Source organism: Lissotriton vulgaris, chromosome 8 (assembly GCF_964263255.1).
Source record: "Lissotriton vulgaris chromosome 8, aLisVul1.2, whole genome shotgun sequence".
Classification (NCBI taxonomy): Eukaryota; Metazoa; Chordata; class Amphibia; order Caudata; family Salamandridae; genus Lissotriton; species Lissotriton vulgaris.
In genome coordinates, this window is record NC_141696.1 from 992,750,916 (window position 1) to 992,772,597 (window position 21,682).

The 21,682-nt window shown below is 41.2% G+C and overlaps 1 protein-coding gene across 22 annotated transcripts in view; it reads right to left on the reverse strand.

The window, feature by feature from the left end:
- Positions 1–21,682, reverse strand: part of LMO7 (LIM domain 7) — a 501,535-nt gene that overhangs the window by 44,509 nt on the left and 435,344 nt on the right. For 8 of the 22 annotated variants that reach the window (XM_086934881.1, XM_086934876.1, XM_086934875.1 and 5 more), the window contains 5 exons: positions 15,305–15,419; positions 12,050–12,211; positions 9,046–9,209; positions 5,774–5,831; positions 594–650 (listed from right to left, as the gene is read on the reverse strand). In XM_086934881.1, the coding sequence (XP_086791007.1) occupies positions 594–650; positions 5,774–5,831; positions 9,046–9,209; positions 12,050–12,211; positions 15,305–15,419 (556 nt within the window). Of the gene's footprint in view, positions 1–407; positions 450–593; positions 651–5,773; positions 5,832–9,045; positions 9,210–12,049; positions 12,212–15,304; positions 15,420–21,682 lie in introns of all 22 variants that reach the window. The other 14 variants (XM_086934883.1, XM_086934882.1, XM_086934878.1 and 11 more) reach the window with 4 other exon arrangements.

The following is a 21,682-nucleotide window of genomic DNA, read 5'->3' on the forward strand; positions in this document are numbered from 1 at the left end:
GGGCAAGGTCACACTTTACGTAGAAAGATAGCAGTTCTTTGCAAGAACTTTCGAGCTGACACAGAATGTGTCCTATGACCAATATCGCAAATAACGGCACAATGGTTATAACTGCCACGAAAAATTGAATCCTGGTGTGAAATTAAGCTTAATTCAATTGGTTAGCTGCACTCTTTAACAGACAGTTTTCTCGTTTAAAGGCAAGTACAAATGAGAGAACCGTTTCATTTTTTAACTGTAAAATGTTGCCATGTTTACTGCTGTGCTTTTTGTACACTGCTGTGAATGTTAATAAAACATGTACATCTTGGAGTAAACGAGGAGAGGGAGTATAATAGATTTTCAAACAGCACATCACCAGGTACTAAGGTTCTAGACACAACAGAAGACACACAGAGACCCATTACCACAGAGGTAGACCCAGGAATTGTAAGAAAAGCCTGATGACCCTGGAGAAAGAACAAATGCAGCATCACATTAGCAACAAGCAAAGTTGAAGAGACTTAGTAGCCAGCACCCGAAACTGGTTGTTAGGAAGTAGGTTTGGAAAGGCCCGCTCCAGGAAAGTGAATACACCGTCAACTGTGTTTTACCTTGCTCAAAAAATTCTGACCGTCTTTTATAGTTTTTCAAAGAAATAGGTTCAGACTCTATTTGAGAAACACAAAGAACACAGGTTTCATTGTACGAATTAGTCAAAAAAAACACAAGTTGCGAAAAACTCTAAGCTGCTGAACAGCAGCAATGGAATTGGACAACAAAAAAGAAAATCCTTCCAAAAACAAACAATGACAAGAGTAAAAGGACAGGGCCACAATAACATTCATTGTTATGAGCAATTTCCATGGTCAGATGGCGACTGTCCAGTAGATCGGGAGTGGCGGCTTGGGAGGCAGAGAGTACTTCAACATGTTAAACACTGATCCAATGAGCACATCAAATGCATACAATGTTATCATGCACACGTCCCATGAGCAATCCATAACAAACACACACAGCAGCACCTCTTGATATGATGAAACTAACTGGTTGATAGAATGAGCCAGGAAGAGCAGACATTTTAAGCAGAACATGCACACCTTTGCATTCAATTTAGTACCATAACATTCAGTGTTTGATTTAATGTTTAACCATACTTCATGCAAATAAACCAAGTATATGCTTTTTAAAGTATTTCTTTTGGCTACTGAGATAATAATGGTAGTTAAGGTAGAGCTTGTGGCACACAAATAAAGACACAGGACCTGGTCAATAACCCCAACCCAATTTAGGCCCTCAGAAATCACAGAAGCCAAACACTTGTGTTGAGTGAAAAGAAATAAAGCCTCAGAATTCATTAACACGAGTTACAATACCATTGTTTTCCCACATTTGTGTTAGAGCCCTCGACTCTGCAGACTTAATGCCATATTCTAATGACTGTCTTAATGGGGCAATGGTTAAATAAACACGTTTCTAAATAATGCGAAATAAAGGAAGATGTCTGAGTCAGTATGCCTAGTTCAGAAAGGAGTATTGCTAGTTTAAGGACAACAAACACTCAATGTTTTAACAAGCACTTTTATATTCTAATCACAAACAAGAGTAGAGAGAATGCATCCACTAAATATATTCCAGTCGGTCCCCAATCTTTGCCATTTATGACAGATCAGTGGTACACTACTGCCCAACTCGAAGTGTTAACCGCATATGTGGGGTTTTGTGTTTATTTACTTACAATAGGGGACATGCCGTGTCTATGATGTAAAGGTAGGAATATGGGGTCAATGTGTTTCAAGTGGTTATAGCAGAAAGACTGTTCTTTTGAATTACTAGTTCCATTTCTAGTTGTAACCACATACACACATTTTAAGATGTAGAAATCAAAGGACAACTGCAGACTCCATTTCTAGCAAAGACTGCAGTTTGGTCATTTAAAATACATGAGTAAGGTTCCTGGTGCCAGGGATAGGTTAATGAATTTGCTCATAGCTACTCCAGGCTTTTTGCTGCACCTGGGAAATCTTGTAAATTAGTGTGTCATTTGTTTTTGAACAATTAAGGTTGAACAATTAAGGTTATCGAACAACTGTATGGATGTTTCAGTAACTTATTTTATTACATCAGAAAAGCACATGGATGGCTTCATCCATGACGATGGCATGTACAAAGCTTTCCTGGCTGCTACCGGAATGCTACAATGATGGTGAGATTTTATGCAGCCAAGAATAGTAAATAGTGTGCTCATATGTGTGGTTAGGAATTTAAGTAATTAAAAACAGAAGCTGTGATTCTATATATTTCGTTCACACCCGTAGTAAAGAAAGAGGGATGGCAATACTACTATAAAACTGTTCCAATGCCACCAGTCTGCAGAGAAGTGTCTGGGCCACACTGAATTTCTGGCACTACTGGTAGCAGCACAGTCGCACTGAAATATGGAATACAGTGATAGGATCCAACTCTCTTAACATGCCTTCAATAGAATGTATTTTGAAGAATGATAAAGTGCTAAGATGAAACTTACTTTAAGGTGTAAAATTCCAAACTAATCTTAAAAAGCATCAGCATACTATGCCAGGCACAAGCAGGAACATAACACCCTACAAAAACTGTTATAAGAAAATGAAAATTTGGTACAGCACAAAGAAATCCTATTCTTTTTGTTTCAAATCTAGAAACACAATGTGTGAGGCACCCATTTACTCGTAATCTCTGCACCCATTTTCTGGCAACCAGAGCAGGATTTTGCAGGTGTACCTGTCTAAAGTGTCCACAAGAACAGCACCAAGACATCTTCTGAATGGCTGGGTAGAAGGCCTATGCCACATCAGTGAAATATTTGAATTTGAATAACTCTATGGAGTCCCAGGAGAGCAAGTCAGGAATTTACAAATGGAGAAGGGCATCACTAAAACACATGATTTGTGTATTTCTTGCTGTCACTATCCCAAGCAGTTTGCCAAACCCGTGCACAAGGTACTTAACCGCATCGCTGCTGCGGTTATTTTTGCGCTGTGCGGCTGTTTTAGAATAACCGCGTTACATGACGAGCTCAGCTCGTCATCCGCACACGTCACCCGTGGCTGATGACGAGCTGAGCTCATCATCAGCATCGAAGGGGTTAATCAAGTGCTACATCTATTTGTTTTGTCCACCAGTTAACAGCAAGGCTCTTAAAATTAAGGTGATAAAATAATGTTAATACAGGACAATGAAAAAAAAAAAGAGGTCAACCAGATCACTCTGCAAAAGCTATTGTGAGTCAGGATAGAAAAAAATATAAATGGACCAGTGGCATGCTGGTGTATTTATAGGAGGGTGTGGGGAAGAAATTGCATGCGTATTCTAAATTTAAAGGAGCTGGCAGGACTGCCTGTCTACAGGATGCAGACTCACTCCCAATATTAAAGGAAACGGATGATGTCATAAGAACCACAAGCTGGCCTGGTTTGCCATCAGTGTATAAATGCCACGTATTTGTGCAACTACATGTTGGCATACTCATCAGCGGGCTGCATAGAAACCACCAAGGTTCTCTCCATCCGCATATCTCCCACATCTGAAGCTGCTGCACTGGCTCCCTGCGGCAAAGCGTATTAAATTTAAAGCCCTTACGCTGGCCTTTAAAGCACTTGCTGTATCTGGCCCTTGTTATTTGGGGAACAGACTGACCCCCTATATTCAAGAGTGACTGCTAAGGTCCTACAACCTCAGTTTGATGCGAATTCCTAAATTCTCCAAGGTTAGTCGTGGAGAAGCGCCTTCACAGTACTTCCGACCAAGCTCTGGAATGATCTGCCACCTAAGCAGCGTAGTGCCGAGTCATTGGCATCTTTTTAAAGAAAGCTAAAACCTGGCTGTTTGGTGCAGCATAGTTGGCTGGATGATATGGTCGGATGTCTGTGTGTGTTTTAAGGAATGGGACGCTTCTGCTGACGCAGCTGCGCACTTAAATGTTATTCAATTTGAAGGATACCAGTACCTTTGTGAGCAATGCCATGCATTGCGTAACTTCTTTGTTTAATACCGAGGCACCCGCTAATGAACAGTGAAAATGACAACAACATTAACATACATGCTATACATCTTAAGGTTACTTCAGGCCTTTACTCATGCTTGACATTTTACCCGAGCTGGTGACAAAACTCAATTAAAATATTTATAATTTGACAGCTTGGCAGCTGTGCCGATATGAAACTGGTCCTAAATTCTTTATCAATCTTTCACCTGGAATGGGCATGTTCACACATGCAAAACAACTCTAATGTTGGGAACTTATTGCACTTTTATTGCCAACCACTTGAGTCAATTACCTATTAGAGTCTAAATTCCTTTTATACAAAATTTCACACTGAGGATGTTAGACCACTGCCAATAATTGATTCGAATTAATATGCATGCCATTTCTCATGGACACTTTCTTCACAAAATGTACAGATTACAGCAACTCCCTAGAAATCCACCACTTCCTGCGATTTACAACACTGGGTCACAAAGACACAATTACAGAGGCATTTCTCGTTATTCAATTAGGGTTTTAACGTAGGCAGCAGAATTTTATATATGACCTTCTCGGGTAAAGAGTAAATTTAAAATGGCATTGGCTTCGTATTATATCAAGTGATTCTATACATGTATTGGGGGCCATTCACCATAGCATTTAAGAGTTGGACAAGTTACACTATAGGAATACTCTTACACGCCTTCGTAAACGGACCTCAAAAAATCAATCTATTAGTAAAAGTGCAAATAGTGTACCGTTCAATCTATTGGACATGAGTATTCCCATTTTGTTCGCTTAATAGATGTTTTGTGGCCATTTCACATAGGCATGCAAGAGTGCATAACTTTTTTTTTTTTAAAACACTTTAAGTACTCCAAAATGCCTTTGTGAGTAGTCCCCTTTATTATATGCCCAACTTTTTACTAGAAAGAAAAAAAACACATTCACTATAACTTTTGAGATACCTAAAGTGAACGTTGCATTAAAATTTTTGCCTCATCTAACAAAAAGTGGGTTTGACGCAGGGCCTTTCTGTAAGAGATGTAAGGAATAAGCTATTGCTATTACTATTTTAAATGGTGCAAATCGAGCAAATTCATTTGCTCGATTTGTTCTTATAGCGATACGTTTTGTAAACTAATCAATAAAAGATGATTTCATTACACAAAGTCAGGATGACAATTCTGTCTGGTTTAAGCACTGACAATAAGTGATTATTTAAATATAGCACGCCGATGAGTACTAAAATAGAGAAAGATAATAATCTGAAAAAACAGAGGATTAATGGTCAGAGTTTTACACAACTAGAGGTTGTGCCAACTGCCATTGGATGCACACTTGGCTGTTCATCAAGGCATTGCTCAGAAAACCCACAGTTGTTTGTGAATGCTTACGAGGACGCCATCTTGGTGGCTTGTTTTCTTCCAATTTCTGCAGCGAGAATAGCAGAGTTTCTGCGCCCACTTCTCATGATCACTCCCATAAAATATTTAAGCACTACATTGTGCATAGCCAATTCCATCTAAAAGTGATTCTGTCTTCAGAGCACTAGGTAGATGGCTTGATGACTAACCCGCACACTGCATTCAGATTTATCACACACACATTCATGGTGTTTTAAGGCACATTTGAAACGGATATCAACTCCTATGCTGGGAAATACGGCCCCCAACAACATTTATCAACACACATATCCTCAACGGCCAACTAGTAGTGGCCTTTTATTGACTACACTGGACATGAATTATCACTACACACAAGGGCTTGTAGGTAAAACAGGCTGGTTACCTCTGGGTTTCGCGTCAACAACATCTTGGAGTCCGTTTACTTCTTTGGTTTCAAAATCCTACAATTAAAAGAAAACAATGAATCTTCTACAACTGATATTTGTTATTCTGACTATGATTGTTCTGAAATACAACAAATACAAGTTCCTTTTACGGGAGAACACACATGTGGAATGGGTGAACCCTTATGCTTGTTGTGCAATTCAAATTCATACCAATAACGGGATATGAAGGCAAAGTAGTTTGATTGTTCTGTGTTACATTTACAGAGATTGAGGAGCCTAGCAAACAAATGAAAGAAAAAATACTAATGCTACATGCTCGGATAGAGATATTTCATTATGAGGCTGCTATTCTCGAATATGAAAAAGAAATGTAGAGGGAGCAATCAGTAGAAAATACAGAAGGATTACATCCAGTCCTAAACAAGCATACTAAGAAAAAGCAAATATTATTCCTTTCATACGATTCTATAGCCAAACACACGCCTAAAGGGCTTCTTAATAGCACTTCCACATCGGACATTGCCTTTTTTAAATAAATAGATTATTGGTTTAGAGACCAGAAATAACAATCGTACAAAGCAAAGAGGAGAAAAGCAATTCGAAAGATGCTTCAAGCCCACGTTGTCCACCGCCCCACGCCGACCCCTCTACAAGAGTCAGTTGATAGGATTAGTTAAAAATTCTCTCATGGGAGGCAAACCATATTATAGTTTCACCATTTGCCCCAGATTTTTGAGAATTTGGCAGAGCAGCCCCAGGCTATGTCTACAGGTTCCTCTAGTTTAGCGCACCAGATCATATCAGTGCGCCATTGTTTCAGGGTCGGTGGGGATGAATCTTTCCAGCTGTGAGTAATGTCCCTTTTTGCCACTAGGGTCCCCGTGGGATCCCTCCAGCCCATCCAGTATCACAAGTAGTGCTACTTTCGATGAGTCGCGTGGGGAAACCCAAATCCTTCGAGAAGGTGAAACCTATACTGAGGCCATATGAAGTCATCTGGGGACATGACCAAATCATGTGAAAGAAGTTGGCCTCCTGAGAGTGACAATGAGTGCAGTTTGTTTTGGGCGAGGATTTGTGCGCACCAAGCCTCTGAGGGGTCATATAGGTGTGGTGGGAGTGATGGAATTGAATCAGTCTAAGCAAGAAGGATATTGCCACCTCCCGAGGAGCCATACATGCGTCACGCCATTCATCACTGTCCAACTCTCCGACCCAACCCTCTCACTACTGGTGCAGCGACCCACCTTTACCCAGTCTCCCAAGGAGCAGTCTGGCTTCGAGGGGATTCAATTCTGGGAGATTGCACAGGTCTTCATTATACAGGCCAGGGCATATCTTATATGTAGGTAGCAGTGGAATTGGGTGTTGGAAAGGTAGAATCGTATTTGGAAGTCAGCAAAAGAGTATATTTTTTAGTCACGGCAGACATCAGTTTGGTAATGCAGATCAGATCCAAATAGAAAAATCCAGAAAGCTGTGTTAAGTGAGTTAACCAACTGACTCTCCAAAAGGGGGTTTGTCCTGTCAAGAGTCTGTTCCAGTCCGTGAAGCGGAGTGTCGCCCTCCAAATTAAGAAGACCACCCTGGTGACCTACGTAAGTGTAAGGGGAATCAAACATACATACATAAAATCCATGAAGCCATCAAAACCCATGTCATTGAGTTCCAGTCAGTCGGCCAGATCATTCCAGCCACCCGATAGCCAGCGGTTTATGGTTAGAAATTGGGAGACCCAGTGATATAGAATTATGTCAACCACCTAATCCCACCCTCATAAACTGATTGATGGCATATGGTGTGTACTACACAAGGGGGGATTGTCACGCTAGAGGAAGGAGTGAAATATCGATGACCCATTCGTCAACCACGTGTTCGGGATGTAAAGCAAGAAGTTCTGCAATATGTAAAAAAAAAAAGCGTATTAATCCCATTTTTATCAGTGCTACTCTTCCAAGAAGATTTATTAGGAGGTCCAGCCAGTTAACCAGAATGGTATGGGCAGTGCTCACAAGGCTTGTCAAGTTAAGAGCACGAATAAGCTCCAGCACAGTAGCCACGTGTATGCCCAGGTATTTGAAGCTAATTCGGCATATGGGAATGTCTTCTCTCCAAGCAGTAGAGGCAGCATCGCCCCTCAGGGGGACAAGAAGGGATTTTGTCCTGTTGAGGCGTGAGGCAGAGGCCCCCTCAAAAAGTGAGAGGAGGGTCAGAATACCTGGGCCCGATACCGACGGATTGTTAAGGTAAAGAAGATCATCATCCGCATACAGTGGGATTTTGTCTTCAATATGTGATGTCCAGAGCCAGCCTTCATCCGGCGCATCTCATCTAATCAACCTTGCCAAGGGATCAATGGCCAGGGTGGAGAGCAGTGGGTAGAGGGGACATACCCATCGAGTCCCTTGTTCGACAGGGAACACGCAAGGAGCGTGCCATTGACTTGGACCCAGGCTGTAGGGGAAGGAGAGTGCACAGATATCATTGCGCGGAAGCGGGGTCCGAAGCCCATATAGATTAGGACCGCCGTCAGGTAGGCCCAGTCGATGGTGTTTTTTTCAACGTCAACGAGAAATAGTGCTAGGTCACCAGTTAGTCCCCCACTACGAGCTAAGGCACAAAGGGCTATGCCAGGTACTATGGTTTGGTATACAGCCTTACTGGCCTGTGTGGCTGAGGAAGATGGAAACTGGGAGAAGTCACAAAGCCAGGATCTTGGTGTATATGTGAACATCGGTGTTAGCTAATGAAATGAAACAATAGGATCCACGGTTAAGCAAGGGGGTGGTAGTTTTGTGAATGACAACGATGGACACCGGGTCCACGTCAATGTGAAATGACGCCCCCCTCTCAACGGCCTCTGTATTGAGCCTTAGGCGATGTGGGAGCAGGTTGTCACAGACTTTAGAAAAGTATTCCAGAGGAAAGCAGCCAGGGTTTGGAGTCATCTCTGACTTCAGGTCTCCAATGACAGTGAGTATTTGATCATCTGTGATTGGCTCCTTTAGAGCTCCACGTTGGACAAGAAGGGGAATATCATTGAGAAAAGGTTGAGTGTGGCATACCTGCTTTTTATTGCTTAAACGAATACAAGTACATTTTGTTTCCTTCCAAATATAGCTGTTTTGGCTCTATTCTCAACGTTAACATAAGATTTCAACAGTTCTTTTTTTCTAAACTAATATATGGAACTATTTTTATATGCAAACATAATTATTGAATATGCTCCAAAACCAATGTTTAGAATTTAGGATTAATAAATACTTACATTTTTAAGATGGTCCATGGAGTCGTGCACAGCATTGTTTGAAGATCTGGAGCTTGCATCAATCCATTTATTTTCCGGGGAACCTATAATTTTGGTATCCATACTGGTAAGATTGAGGGTTTTATGACTTGAATATGGCAGGGAAGGTGGGTCTCTGCCCCAGTCTGAGTGGCAAGCAATGAGTTCGTAATACAGGTACGGTGATGTACAAAGAACAAAGTTAATGAAAATATAGACATGAGACAATAACACACAAAAACATGACACAGGGTGGAAATGTTAGTACAGAAAAGGAAAAGTTAAGATCTTGGATAGCAGGCCACCTTCCCAAACATGCAAGACCAAAAGAGTTGCTTCACTTAACAGGCAGTAGAAATCCATTACTAGCAAATTTACGGACATTCATCAGATGACTGTGCAATTGGATGAAATCACAGATACATGTACGGTGAACTGAAACACTGTATTTTTTACGAGTTTTTACCAAATGATTTGTGAAGAACTAGCACGTGAATTACTCTGTCACTTAAGAAGTGCCCTTAGAGTACATAACATATTTTCTATATTACCAATGCTGTATCTACTGATCTGCATGGATCATTAAATTCCAAATATATAGGTAAAGTTACTATGCCACCTTCTAAGATTTATTTTGTGTACATTCAAATGTTATTGTTTTTTCAACTTATTAATCATGAGTAAATTCATATTCTTCAAGGTCAAGGCATGTAACAAGAGGTAACATCAGTGCAGTCTGTAGACTTCTGTAAAAACAGCATCAAGCTTCTTGATTTGGCAATTGTTGGCACCTCTTAAAAACAATAGCCAAAGGACAGATCCTTCTTTTGACAGAATTATCGAAGCATTTTCTACCTTTTGTGTCCCCAGGACTGCTGTATGCATTATTTTTACAACAAAATCTTAGCCTAACCCAAAAGTACAGTTGCCTTATTCAGGAATAAAACATAAAACTAAATTTACCTGGTAAAATCTGATCTATACATGACCACTATAATTTATGAAGCTGTGCTTTATTCCATTTTCCTCTAGTGGGCAGCAAGACCTGGAACTCACATAAGTTAAACCAAACGGCAAGAAAAGACTATGGGTGGAAAGACTATGGGCCTGATTTAGATTTCGGCAGACTGGTTACTCCATCACAACAGTGACGGATATCCCATCCGCCAAAATATAAATCCCATAGGATATTATGGGATTTATATTTCGGCGGATAGGGTATCTGTCATCATTGTAAAGGATGAACCCGTCCGCTAAATTCTAAATCATGCCCTTTGTCATCCCTAATGGGTTTCTGCTACCCTCTCTTTCAATCTTTTCCACTGTTAGATTTGACCTCCTTGATTTGATTTTCCCAGATTTTTTGCCTTCAGACCTCCTGTTTTTGTTTACTTCGGTTTTGCTGGCTTTAAGACTCTGGTCACTTTGCCATTGCTAGCCACACGGAGCAAAAGGCTGTTCCCTCTCGTCAAGCGATATAATTCTGAGGCCGAAAGTATGCAGATCTCTAGGACAGCTGAAACAGGGCTTAAAGCAAAACCCTCTGCAGAGAAAATGGGGACATCAGGAACAAGGATGGCATCCTGGCTGTGACCAACTTGTTTGTACTTTCATCAGCGAGAGGGAAGCACAAGAATCAGGTGTCAAAACCGGTGTTGAGCATTGTGAGAAGGTGTTCATTGCACATGGAAAAATAATAAAATTGCAGAGTAGAAACAAAAATTTAAGTTCAGCAGTTCTACATGATGAAAGAAAAGTGTCTAACCATCTGTAGAAAAAGCACACCCAGCAATAGGCAAGGTTATGAGAAGTTTCTTTGACAGAAAAAACTGACCTGTAATGTAAACTGGGTGCACGTGGTAGGCAATAATCAAAAAAAGAGTGTCTACAGGAAAGGCTAAGCCGTTCTCGGGAGCACAGAAAACAACCACACTGGGATGTTGAAGAAAGCCCTCACTCACCACCTAGTGATGACATGCTTCATCATCGGGCCCCACCAAAGAGACCTAGTGTCTCTTTGGTGTGCTGCAACGCCAGGATTACTGCGGAGCGGGATAGTGAGTTCAGGGCGTGTTGAGTGCAATTTAGACTAGTGAGTGGTGGGGGTATTAAAATAGTCAGTAGTGTATCCAAGGTGAAAATTTTATTAAATGATCACTAAAGACAGAGATATTAAAATATGTGAGGAAACAGTCCACTTTAATTGAGTGGTGGGTTCCTATAGATTAGTCAACATGTTTCTTGCCATCGAAACGGTGTTAATTTACCCGGCAATTCATCAGGACTGTGTGTGGTAAACCCTGGCGGTATGGGCACGCTAAGGCCCACCCTTACCTGGGGGCGTGAGAGTGAAAATTAAATAAATGTGAAAAAAGTGCAAAGAATTAGGAATGATTGAACTATTCCTAATTACTCCTGGTTTAGGAGGCTTCTACTTATCGTTTCTGCACTTTATGGGTGTTGGGAATGGACACCATGGGTCTCAGGAGGGGGGTGGAAGCGTATTCGGCACACCGCCCTTGACGCTTAGCACCCTCAGTATGCCTACGTCGCCCTTGAACCGGACCCCGACGATTTAGGCACCATTAGCAGGTATGGCATGGACATGCGCACCTGACTATTGGACTTCACACACTTTTCAAAGACTCATGAACATTATATTTAAATCTTTCAAGTGTTATATACATGTCTTTGAATGTAGGACAGTTTGCAATTGTGTGCATAAGATGGATAGAAAGACAAAAACATCCATTAAATGTCTAGGTGAGCTAGGTAGACTTGCTAGTAAGGTATTCATATTCACCGGAAAGCATTTTTAGAAGCCTGATCTATGATGCAGAAATGCGTATTAACACAAAAGCCCTTTGCTATGTAGAAAAGGTTGATGCAGGTAAAGGCTACTGCTGTATGACTCTAGCGTACCAAAGCACATGTACCCATGAGCCACAAAGCAAGGGCTGCTAAAGAAGAAAACTAGTATGCTTACCCTCCTTGCCATATCGTCTAATGTCCATAGTGAGGCTTCCAGTCTCCAAGGCACTGTCCATGGCTTCCCGCCACTCACTATAGTCCATCTTTGAAACGTGTGTGCCATTAACAGCGATTATTTCATCATCAACCTTCAGCTGAGAAAGTTCTGCTGGGCTCCCTGTGAAAAAGGCAGAATCAACTGCATCATCAATGTTAAATAAATGGATTTTATTAATTTGAAAAATCAAACACTTCAAACACACTTCAAGCCCAGTCTATGCTCTGATACGTTCATGATTTATCATTACATCACTATGAAAAGTAAACGCAATGCCTCGAAGTTGCTAGACCTCATCCTGATAACATTGTAAACATGAATGTGATAATTTTTCATGAGGTAAAATGTTACACAACGACAATATGACAAACACCATCTCCTGCATCTACAAAAACTACTAAATGATATTAATTGAATAGATTATGATGTACTCACAACAACGTATACGTCAAGTTACTCTTTAATGACGTACATACATAAATGGCTAATGTAAACAATTATTGAAATTACTGTTCACCAACATATTGTACATCACTGAAAACCAATTCTCTCAATTTTACCAAAAGTATGTGTACAAATCGTTTTGCACAAAATAATTCCCAGTGATAAGGAATGTAACAAATATTTAGCTATATATCTTGATACAACGTTACAGACACTTTGAATGAGAAACATGGCATTCAATAGAAGGACTAAGAGCCTAATTACAATGTCGGCCAGAAAGCCTCTTGTGGGTTTCTCTTTTGACTGGGTGAGAATGTTTGATTGGTTCAGATGCTTCGTCCATCACCACCCCATTTTGTACCGCTTTGTTTGCCATAAGTTGGCAGGGTATGCTCAGACGCGAGTCCCTTGCTCACTTTGCCACTGGATTCAAGCAAGCCTGGTTGAAGACGGCTGAAATGCCAGAAACCGGTCCTAGGAAGCTTGTTTCCGGTCCAGGGAAGGCATGGCTTGGCAGTTCGGGCTGGACTGTTCCCATGAGGCACAGGGTCAGACTGATTTGCATATGGCTATGTCAGAACTGGGGTGGCAGGGTGGGCTAAAGAATGGTGATGGATTAAACCCAGATCTGTTGACTGGGTGCAAGTGCTTGATTGGTTCAGGTGCTCAGTCCATCACCACCCCCTTTTGTACCGCTTTGTGACATCGCAATAAGGCCCTGAATATCCTACAGCAAACAGGAATATGCATTATTGTCAATATTGATATTACATGATGGTTCTAATACAATAGATAGATGCAGATGTAATATGTTTGAAGCCTGAAACACATTGCAGCAGATCAATCACCTGCAAAGGGGTACCTGCCAATAGAAATACACTCATAATAGTCACAGATACATAGCTTTAAAGTCATAAGTACTGTTAGGTACTGAGTACCTGCACTTCCCTAATTTGAAAGCGGTCATTCAATACTTTTAGAGCAAGAGTACAAGAACTGCTCAATAGCAGCAGTGAGTCCAGGCACTTTTATACTTCCATTTCAGGTATGGCACAGGTATGAGAGTGTTCAGCGCTTTGGGTTTGGACACTCCAATATCTGATAAGAGCACAGTCACCATAGTTCCAAAGCTTGGAGAAGAAGCATGCATAAAGCACGGAGGATGGTACTTCCAAGAAAACTTCTACTCCGGACATGGACAAATATCTGTTCATATGAAATACCAACACAATGCTGCCAAAGTTTCTGACCATCCAGTCACAAAAGGATCTTCACAATGAATAAGACTTGACGGACACCTGGTATGGACTCTACTTCCACTATTCATAAATGGAATCTAGGCTTGGAGCGTCTGTCATAATAAATGGAGGGCGAAGGCACCCACTCTACCTTTCACCTACCAATATGATTAAACCCATCACAAGCAGAACGTGTATCTTGGACAAAAACAAACAGGTTGCCTGGTGCGACATTATTACGTCTGATTAGAGTTGTGGATGGTGGGCCTTTAGTGTGGTTAGTGTATTCTAAGCAAGCAGATTGACCTGTATAGCACGAACTTTCTACTTATTCAATGTTCTAATAGATATTTGTGTCCTGTATATATAATTTCTTTTTTTAACTCAGAGGCTTCTTCGTACGCCCTTCACAGGCCTCTGAACTTATTGTATGTTCGGATCACTTGTGTGTTGGTTAACGAGCAGGTCTGCCATTATTCATCTGGTGATGGGTGTCATATTGTGGAGGGTAGGCTAGTATTCTGCAGTATTAATAACTTGGTGCTTATTTGACACTTCTTCATTCTGTGCAACATTAGGATTTTAGTAACAACCCAACGCGGATGAAGTCCGCAATTACGAAACACGTTGGCTGGGCTGATGTGCTATTGTTACAATGAATAAACTTCAATAAGGTGGACTGAAACTCTCGCACAAGGCTCCTGAGGAATTTGATTGGATATTTAATTGTGAACATTTGATGATAGAGCATTGCATGGAACCTGTTGTAATGTTGTTAACTGGGTGAAATTGATAATATAATGTTATGCTCCTTTTCATGTAGTTGATTTTGGATTTCCAGTGACCAAACAGCAGAGGGGTCATGATATGTTGAGCGTAGGCAAGACATATGACAACACTACTATACACCAGTGCAACATTCGATGACCCACAGTGCTAGTGCATCTCAATTGTAGACTTGAAACCATTCGCTGCTCCAGACATTTTAGAAAATACAGTATTGCTCCACTTGTAGACATCAAACTGAAAATCGGAAAAATTATCTCCCAACTAAGTGTGGAAAACCTAGGAGATTGTGTGGATATGCTCTGCATTAAACATTTATGTCCACCACAGTACAGCCCAAGATGTAGATTTAGGTCATCTTTGAAAGACAAGAAACGCATCCTGTTCAAATGCCGGAGTTTGTACAGACCCGTAACTTTCCAGGGTCGAAGAGCAGAGGTAAATGTACTTCAAAATAAAAAAAATATTTTTCAGTGTCAATTAAGCGTGTGAACTGAACAAACTCAAGTGTAGAAAAGGGACAAAAAATGTACCTTGCATTAATGTAAGGGTAATATTTGGAGTAGCACAGTAAATTGGAATAAATGCTATGCAAAAATGTTTTTTTTTAAAAAAACATCAAACCAATAATAAAATGCAATTTGTAGCAAAAACAGCTTTCAAAATGTAAATTGTACTAGAGTATTGAAACGTATTTAAATACTAAACCGTTTTGAAAAGGAGCCAAGTGAAAACAAAACATTACCTCCTTCCACAGACTTGACTGTGGCCCCGGTGCTGTTCCAGGTCGTTTTGAACCCAAAGTCATGGCTGCTCCCGGGCGTCTGGTTGATACAGACTCTCATGTCACTGTACTGGGGCTGAGAAATAAGATACAGCACTTCAGTATCGGGTGTCTCGGGATCCCACACGAAGGAAAGCCTGGCCGCAAAATAAGTGCAGCTCGGTACAATACAAACTTCTTATAGAGTGGCATGCAGACAATTGTCAAGTTAAGATATATTAGTCATAACAACATCATGTCAACAATACTTTTCATGGAGTGGGTTTTACTTTTTTCAAGTTACTTGTAAGAGTTCTTTTCTTTATTTAAAACGCTGCTGCCATGTTCATGTTTTCCTACATTTGTGACAGTGGTACCTAAATTATTACATGCTACCGAATTTGTTATCTTCAATATTAATTGCAATTAATTGCAATGATTTGAAAAGAGATCTCGGATCCAGGCTACTATGCACTCTTAAGCAAGCCCGAACTCAGGTGTCCCCTTTGCCCCCTACCTCTGAATACATATTTGCTATGGTGGGCTACAACTGCAATGTACTTACTTTTACATTGCTCTATAAATTAATGTGGTGCCCATCAACAGATTATATAACCTTTATACAGATACCCTGGATGTAATATGCCTCTGTGCCCCGCCCGGTCCCTCCCCTATGAATGGTATTGAACAGCATGTTTTCCTCTTCATCGCAGCATGTAGGGTCGGCATGCATGATTTATGCCAAGCTAGTTTGCCACTTGCACAAGGTAACAAAACAGGAGGTATTTACCCTGAATCTGAGTCAGCAAAAATAAATGTTGCCTAAGAAAACATAAGTCGGATGGAGCGTAGAAATAAAAGCAGAAGCATACATTTATCACTACCGTGCAAGAGTTGAACCATGGGACTGCAATGATACAGGCTAGATGGATCTACTACTACTGAAACTCCATCTTCTCTGGGTACAAGATTTATTTTTAATAACTTCTGAATATGAAAACACAGTATGGCATAAACTTTATATGCAGATGCGCTGAGATTTATGTATTGCTACTGTTGAGCGAGTAGAGAGGTATCATGACTACTCGATGCTCCACCTTTCGTAAGTTATGACCCCTCCCTCACACACGATGATTATATTCGTCCTCTGTATTAGTCCAAGACTCTCTAATAACATCTACCAGTGAACGGTAGGCTTAACACTTTTTTTTAAATTATCTAAAAATTAAAAGTGCCGAGGCAGAACCAGGTGCATCTATCGAATGCTGCAGCAGCATTAATTACCCCATGCATGCCACACCACATTTCTATATTTTTGCCAGTGGGTAAAGCTCTGATCTAAGCTGCTGATCGTGTGCAGCTCTATGTAAAATAAGTCTACACAGAAGTGTACAGGAATAAATATTGCTAACATAGGGTAGCACTCATAGTTGCAATGTGTACAGGTTTATGAAATTAAACTGCTAGATAGAAAAGCCTGTTTGAGAACACCTGAGGATTTGCTTTCTGTGAGACCTTCGCATAGTTATTCTACACAATGTGAAGCAGGTAATCCATAAGACGTGACTGACATGTAGGGTTACTCTAAGAGGCACGGTAAAGTTAGAGACTCCGTGGCCCAAGTTAAAAGTCCAGGAAGAGAAATTCCCTTTGTTCACACAGCAGAAATGTGGACATTAGTACCGGTCATCAGAACTACCTCCAAAGATGACTTAGTGTTTCAAAAAGAAATCTCATCATCTTGGATCTGTCCCAACACACTTTGGACTCTTGACATCCAAGCTGCCCTGACCCTCTTTCTTTTCAAATGCGGCAAAGTCCAGAAAGAAGACCGATCAAGTTGGCAGCGACTGACGAGTAAGCAAATAGTAATATACTTTCCCTCACGAATGAAAGAAAGAGGGGGGGGTTATCAGTGAGAATTCAGGGGGAAACAAGAAAGTCAGCGAGAGAGAGAGCCAACTGGGCACCAAGACTAAGATTTTGGTATACAGACTTGGACCGTGCATGAAAGCAGAAGGATGCGGTATCTAGAAAGTCCAGTGACAGCGGATAGTGTTGCTTCTTGATCTGGGATGGGAAATAGAGGGAGGAAGCACTCGTTATTATAACTTATTATAACCGAAGGGATGGAGATCAACAGCATGCACTTTTATCAGCAGGCTACTATTTAATGAGATGGACTTTAGTAAACCGCGAAAATCATTAGATGTCTGGAGTTTGACCTTTGCAAAAATGGCTTTATTTTGTGAAGGCTCCTGTTGAAGAAATACGTAAAAATAAATTTGTTAAAAAGGGACATTTTACTGTGTATACTTTCAAACTAGTTCTACTTTATCTTTTTTACTGTTTACCTTTCCACTGCTTAGAATTCCAAGCACAAACCAATATGTAAATGACTTTAAAAACAACCTGGTGAGACTGCAAAAGAGAAAAATATGTATCTATATATAGAAACTTCACAGTAAAATGCTCAGCACTACCCTTTTCTATGGGGAAGATTGAAATTTGTACTGGGGTTGATTATAGGTCATTAAAGTAACTTTTGAGGCAGTTTGGGGGTTTGTTTGCAGATACCATGTCGGGGCAGACCCCACCAACGACATCCTCTCATTCCTTTTCTTCAACTTCCCATTCTTTGTCCAGGACATCTTAATTGCAGCTTAGGGGTCATAGGGTCTATGCTCACCTGACACTCACACCTCACCTCGTAGGTATGACCCTCAGGCATCTAACTAAAGGGCTAAACAATCTAAGGTACATGGTTTGGCCACAGAACAACCAAACGCCCTAACTGCAGCCCTACAACTCGCAGGTAAGTTGTTAAACACGCCAAGCACCACCCACCCTCCTCACTCCAGCTCCATTACACAACTTCTAGCTCCCAATACCACGATTCTTCTTCCCTATCCATTTCTGTTACTGGATGGCCCAATAACCCTGAAGTCTGCAGTAACTCCGCCGGCAGAGACAGCGAGAGGCACACGAGTGACTCAGCCCAGATGCACAGAGAGAACCCTCTCAAATGACCCTTACTGATCTCATGGGATCTTACCCTACCTACTAAGGGAAGTCCTACTCCCTACATTTATACGGGGCACCAACATTTTCGGGCCACTGTAGATACAACTTTCTCACTCTGTCCTGACCTAGCGCCCTGGCTCTCCCCCTGAGACCATTAAAGCACGAAACATGTTGACAAGAACACATGCCCTCTAGGGACATTATAGTTACCCGGCTACCAAGGGACATAATACCCCTTAAAGCATCACCATACACTTTGTTTTAATAATGACAAAGGGATCACCTTAATAAAAATTAATCACTCTCCCTCCAGCCATGTTTTAATACACCTTCTAGGACTTCCCTGCCACTTACACCCACGCACCCATAAGGTTTCATCAAAAGACCTCCGAAAAAGAGATACTTGGAGGGACCCGTAGGGCTTTGCAGCGCCGGCTCAACGAGGAGCAAAAGCCCAATGATGAAGCATGACATCCTTCGGGGTGTATGAGGGCATCAAGAGGAGGACACACTGCCCCCCACAATTAGAGTAGCACACAATGAGAATACCTCCTCTCTTCTTTTTCTCTCTCTACTTAGAAACGGTGACTCCCCTTTGGTATAAGTGTCCAATGACAACCAACCCTTACACACACACACACACACACACACACACACCTTAACCAGAGGAGGTACTTCGCTTCCGGGTACAGGTGGTCACCGGAAAGGAAACAAAAAGAAAGCAAATCACTGAGACATCAAAAAATTATATGGATATTGGATGTAAGTGGTAGATATTACCCAAAAGAAATTAAAGAATTCAGCAAAATACATGACAGTTATAAGTGTGCCTGTACACAAGGACTTCAAATTATGCATCTTAAAATAGGTATTTGAGAATAGAGAAGCAGAAAAACTCTTCCTACCAGAAAAGAATCATGTAAGCCTCGGGTGTGAGGAGGCTGATCATGTATTTTTCAAGGACAGGAACATCAGAGGATAACTTGGAAGAAATCCTCCAGTTCATATGTTGTCTACTGAATGACTAATTTCTCCTCCCTCTAGAAGTGAGAGGTGAGAGAAGCCTCTGATTCTGCCACAAGATAAACAACCACAGGCCTGGATTTTTTCTGCCAAGTCAGATTGATATTTAAGTAGAGCTCAAGAAAAGTTGTCTATCAAATACAAAAGCAGTCATTGCACCAATGTTGTACTAGTTAAGCAAGTCATCTGATGTAACATTAAACAACTACTATCAATGAATAGTAGCTGTCAATGCCATGCGTCTAACCGCAATGTGTACATGGTTCATGTCTGACCTGAGATTAAAAAAGATAGACCATGAAACCTTTACTACTTCTTATGGAAAAACCTTGCATCTCATTGGGATAGTTACCACCACAGAATTCACAACAACCTGCAAACACATAGGGTTGGCTCCACTTAGGATCGGATCTGCATTAGCTTGACAGGTGCTGCACTGAGTTGCTATTAAGAAAAACACTCCTCTCTAAACCATCCAATAACATTGCCTCCTTGCCAAGTGGAACCAAAGTGGGGGCAGCAATAGTTCACCCATTTCCCTGAGGGTTGCACAAACTTCAAAGAACTGAACTAAAACGTAAAAGTCCACACGCGCTATTTCAAAAAGTGCTGCCTGAATTTAGCAATCATTTGCTTATAACTGGAACAGGTTCAGAATACAGGACAAGGCCAAATAGTGTCTGGGACAGGATGGCTGTACTAATTCAATCCAAGTCAGCTTCACTGCAAGAGAGTGACCTGCTGGTTTGCCTGCTTTGACTCAGACTGAGGGTGAGCAACCAACACTACATTGAGTCTCATCACCTCAACTGCTGTAGGGTGAAAAAAATAAAATGCACTATGTTGAGATGTATTTCACCTGTGGAAGACAACCACATTCAGGGTTCACAAGTCTGTCCACAGAAAAGGGAACAGGGTATTTTTATAGTCACTGATGGGGAGTTAACATTAACAGTTTGAGTACAGGGGCAATGATGTACACGCTGAAGGCAGAGCAAGTTACATCTGAATGACAGCTTGAGCACTGATAGCAAACGCTCAGCTGGCAAACACTTTGAGAGCAAGAATTCTTCAGAAAGCAAACAAAAGTAGAAAGTAAACCTGAGGAAGTGCTCTGATGAAAGCCACAAGGAATGGGTAAGGACGGAAAAACGCACTGTGATAAATAATGTCAAGGGATTCAAACGCTAAAATACAAGCTTTCAGTGTGCAAGTGCTACATTTGCAACAAAAATATAATTCTTATTCTCTCTAAAAGCTCTTTGTCAGGTTGTAGGAACACCACTAATGTGTTGCCCAGTGGCCCCATGTAATGTTGGACATCTCCAGACAGTCCTGTTTTTTAGCCAACAACACTCTGCATGACAGGACTGGCAACTTTGCTTTTCCTAGTGCTGGTAGGAGCTGACCATTCTCATAAGAATTCCTGGTCAGCAAGAGCGAGCTAAAAGCCTTGCACAGCTGAAGGTACCACAGATCGCTGTGAAGCACATGGTAGGTGTGCTGCTTTACTCTGAAAATACAAGGCAGTGGGTATGCGCATTTGCAAGGATTTGAAACATGTACAATGGCATTCTTGCTAATTCATGCAAATTGCATTAAGCCAAAAATATCTCCCTAGTGCATCATGGATGGATGAACTGCTACCCCTAAAAAAATCACTATGTGTATATACCTCCCTAGTGCCTGGAAGCTTCACTGCCAATGGAGAAGAAGCAGCAAAATATTTAGGCTTTATGTACAGAGGTTTAAAAGATGGGCTATGAGATTTAAACCTCACTACAAGGATCCAAGTCCCCACCTCAGGATCGACGACTCCATAGAAGGTTATTTAGGCTGATTGAGTAAGTGCGCCACATACTCCCGCATGTTAACACCCTAGTACATTGAGCACACACCTACCATAAAGGTCAAAAGGTTCACGCAGCAGCAGGGTCGGCTCAGTCGTATTTCGGTCTGAGGTCTCTAAGTATTTTACCCATCACAGCTTTCTATATATATTTTTTCAGTATGTGTCCAATGCAGATGCAAGTATTTTATATTACACAAATGATAGACCAAGAGCTGGTAGAAACAGTGCCAGTGCAGTGGAGGACCTAGGAACATCTGTATAACTAGTTGTTTGTCCGAGTCCACAATTGCACACAGCGTAATGCATTCAAGGTTGATAAAATAGCACCCTTGGTTTACTTAACAATAACACCTACAATGTTGCCTGTCCTATACAAATGGAAAATATGATAAACTATTTCTGCAAAATGTTTTCAAAGCACCATGCGATACCCTCACGCGCAGTCCAGATGCCTAAAGCGC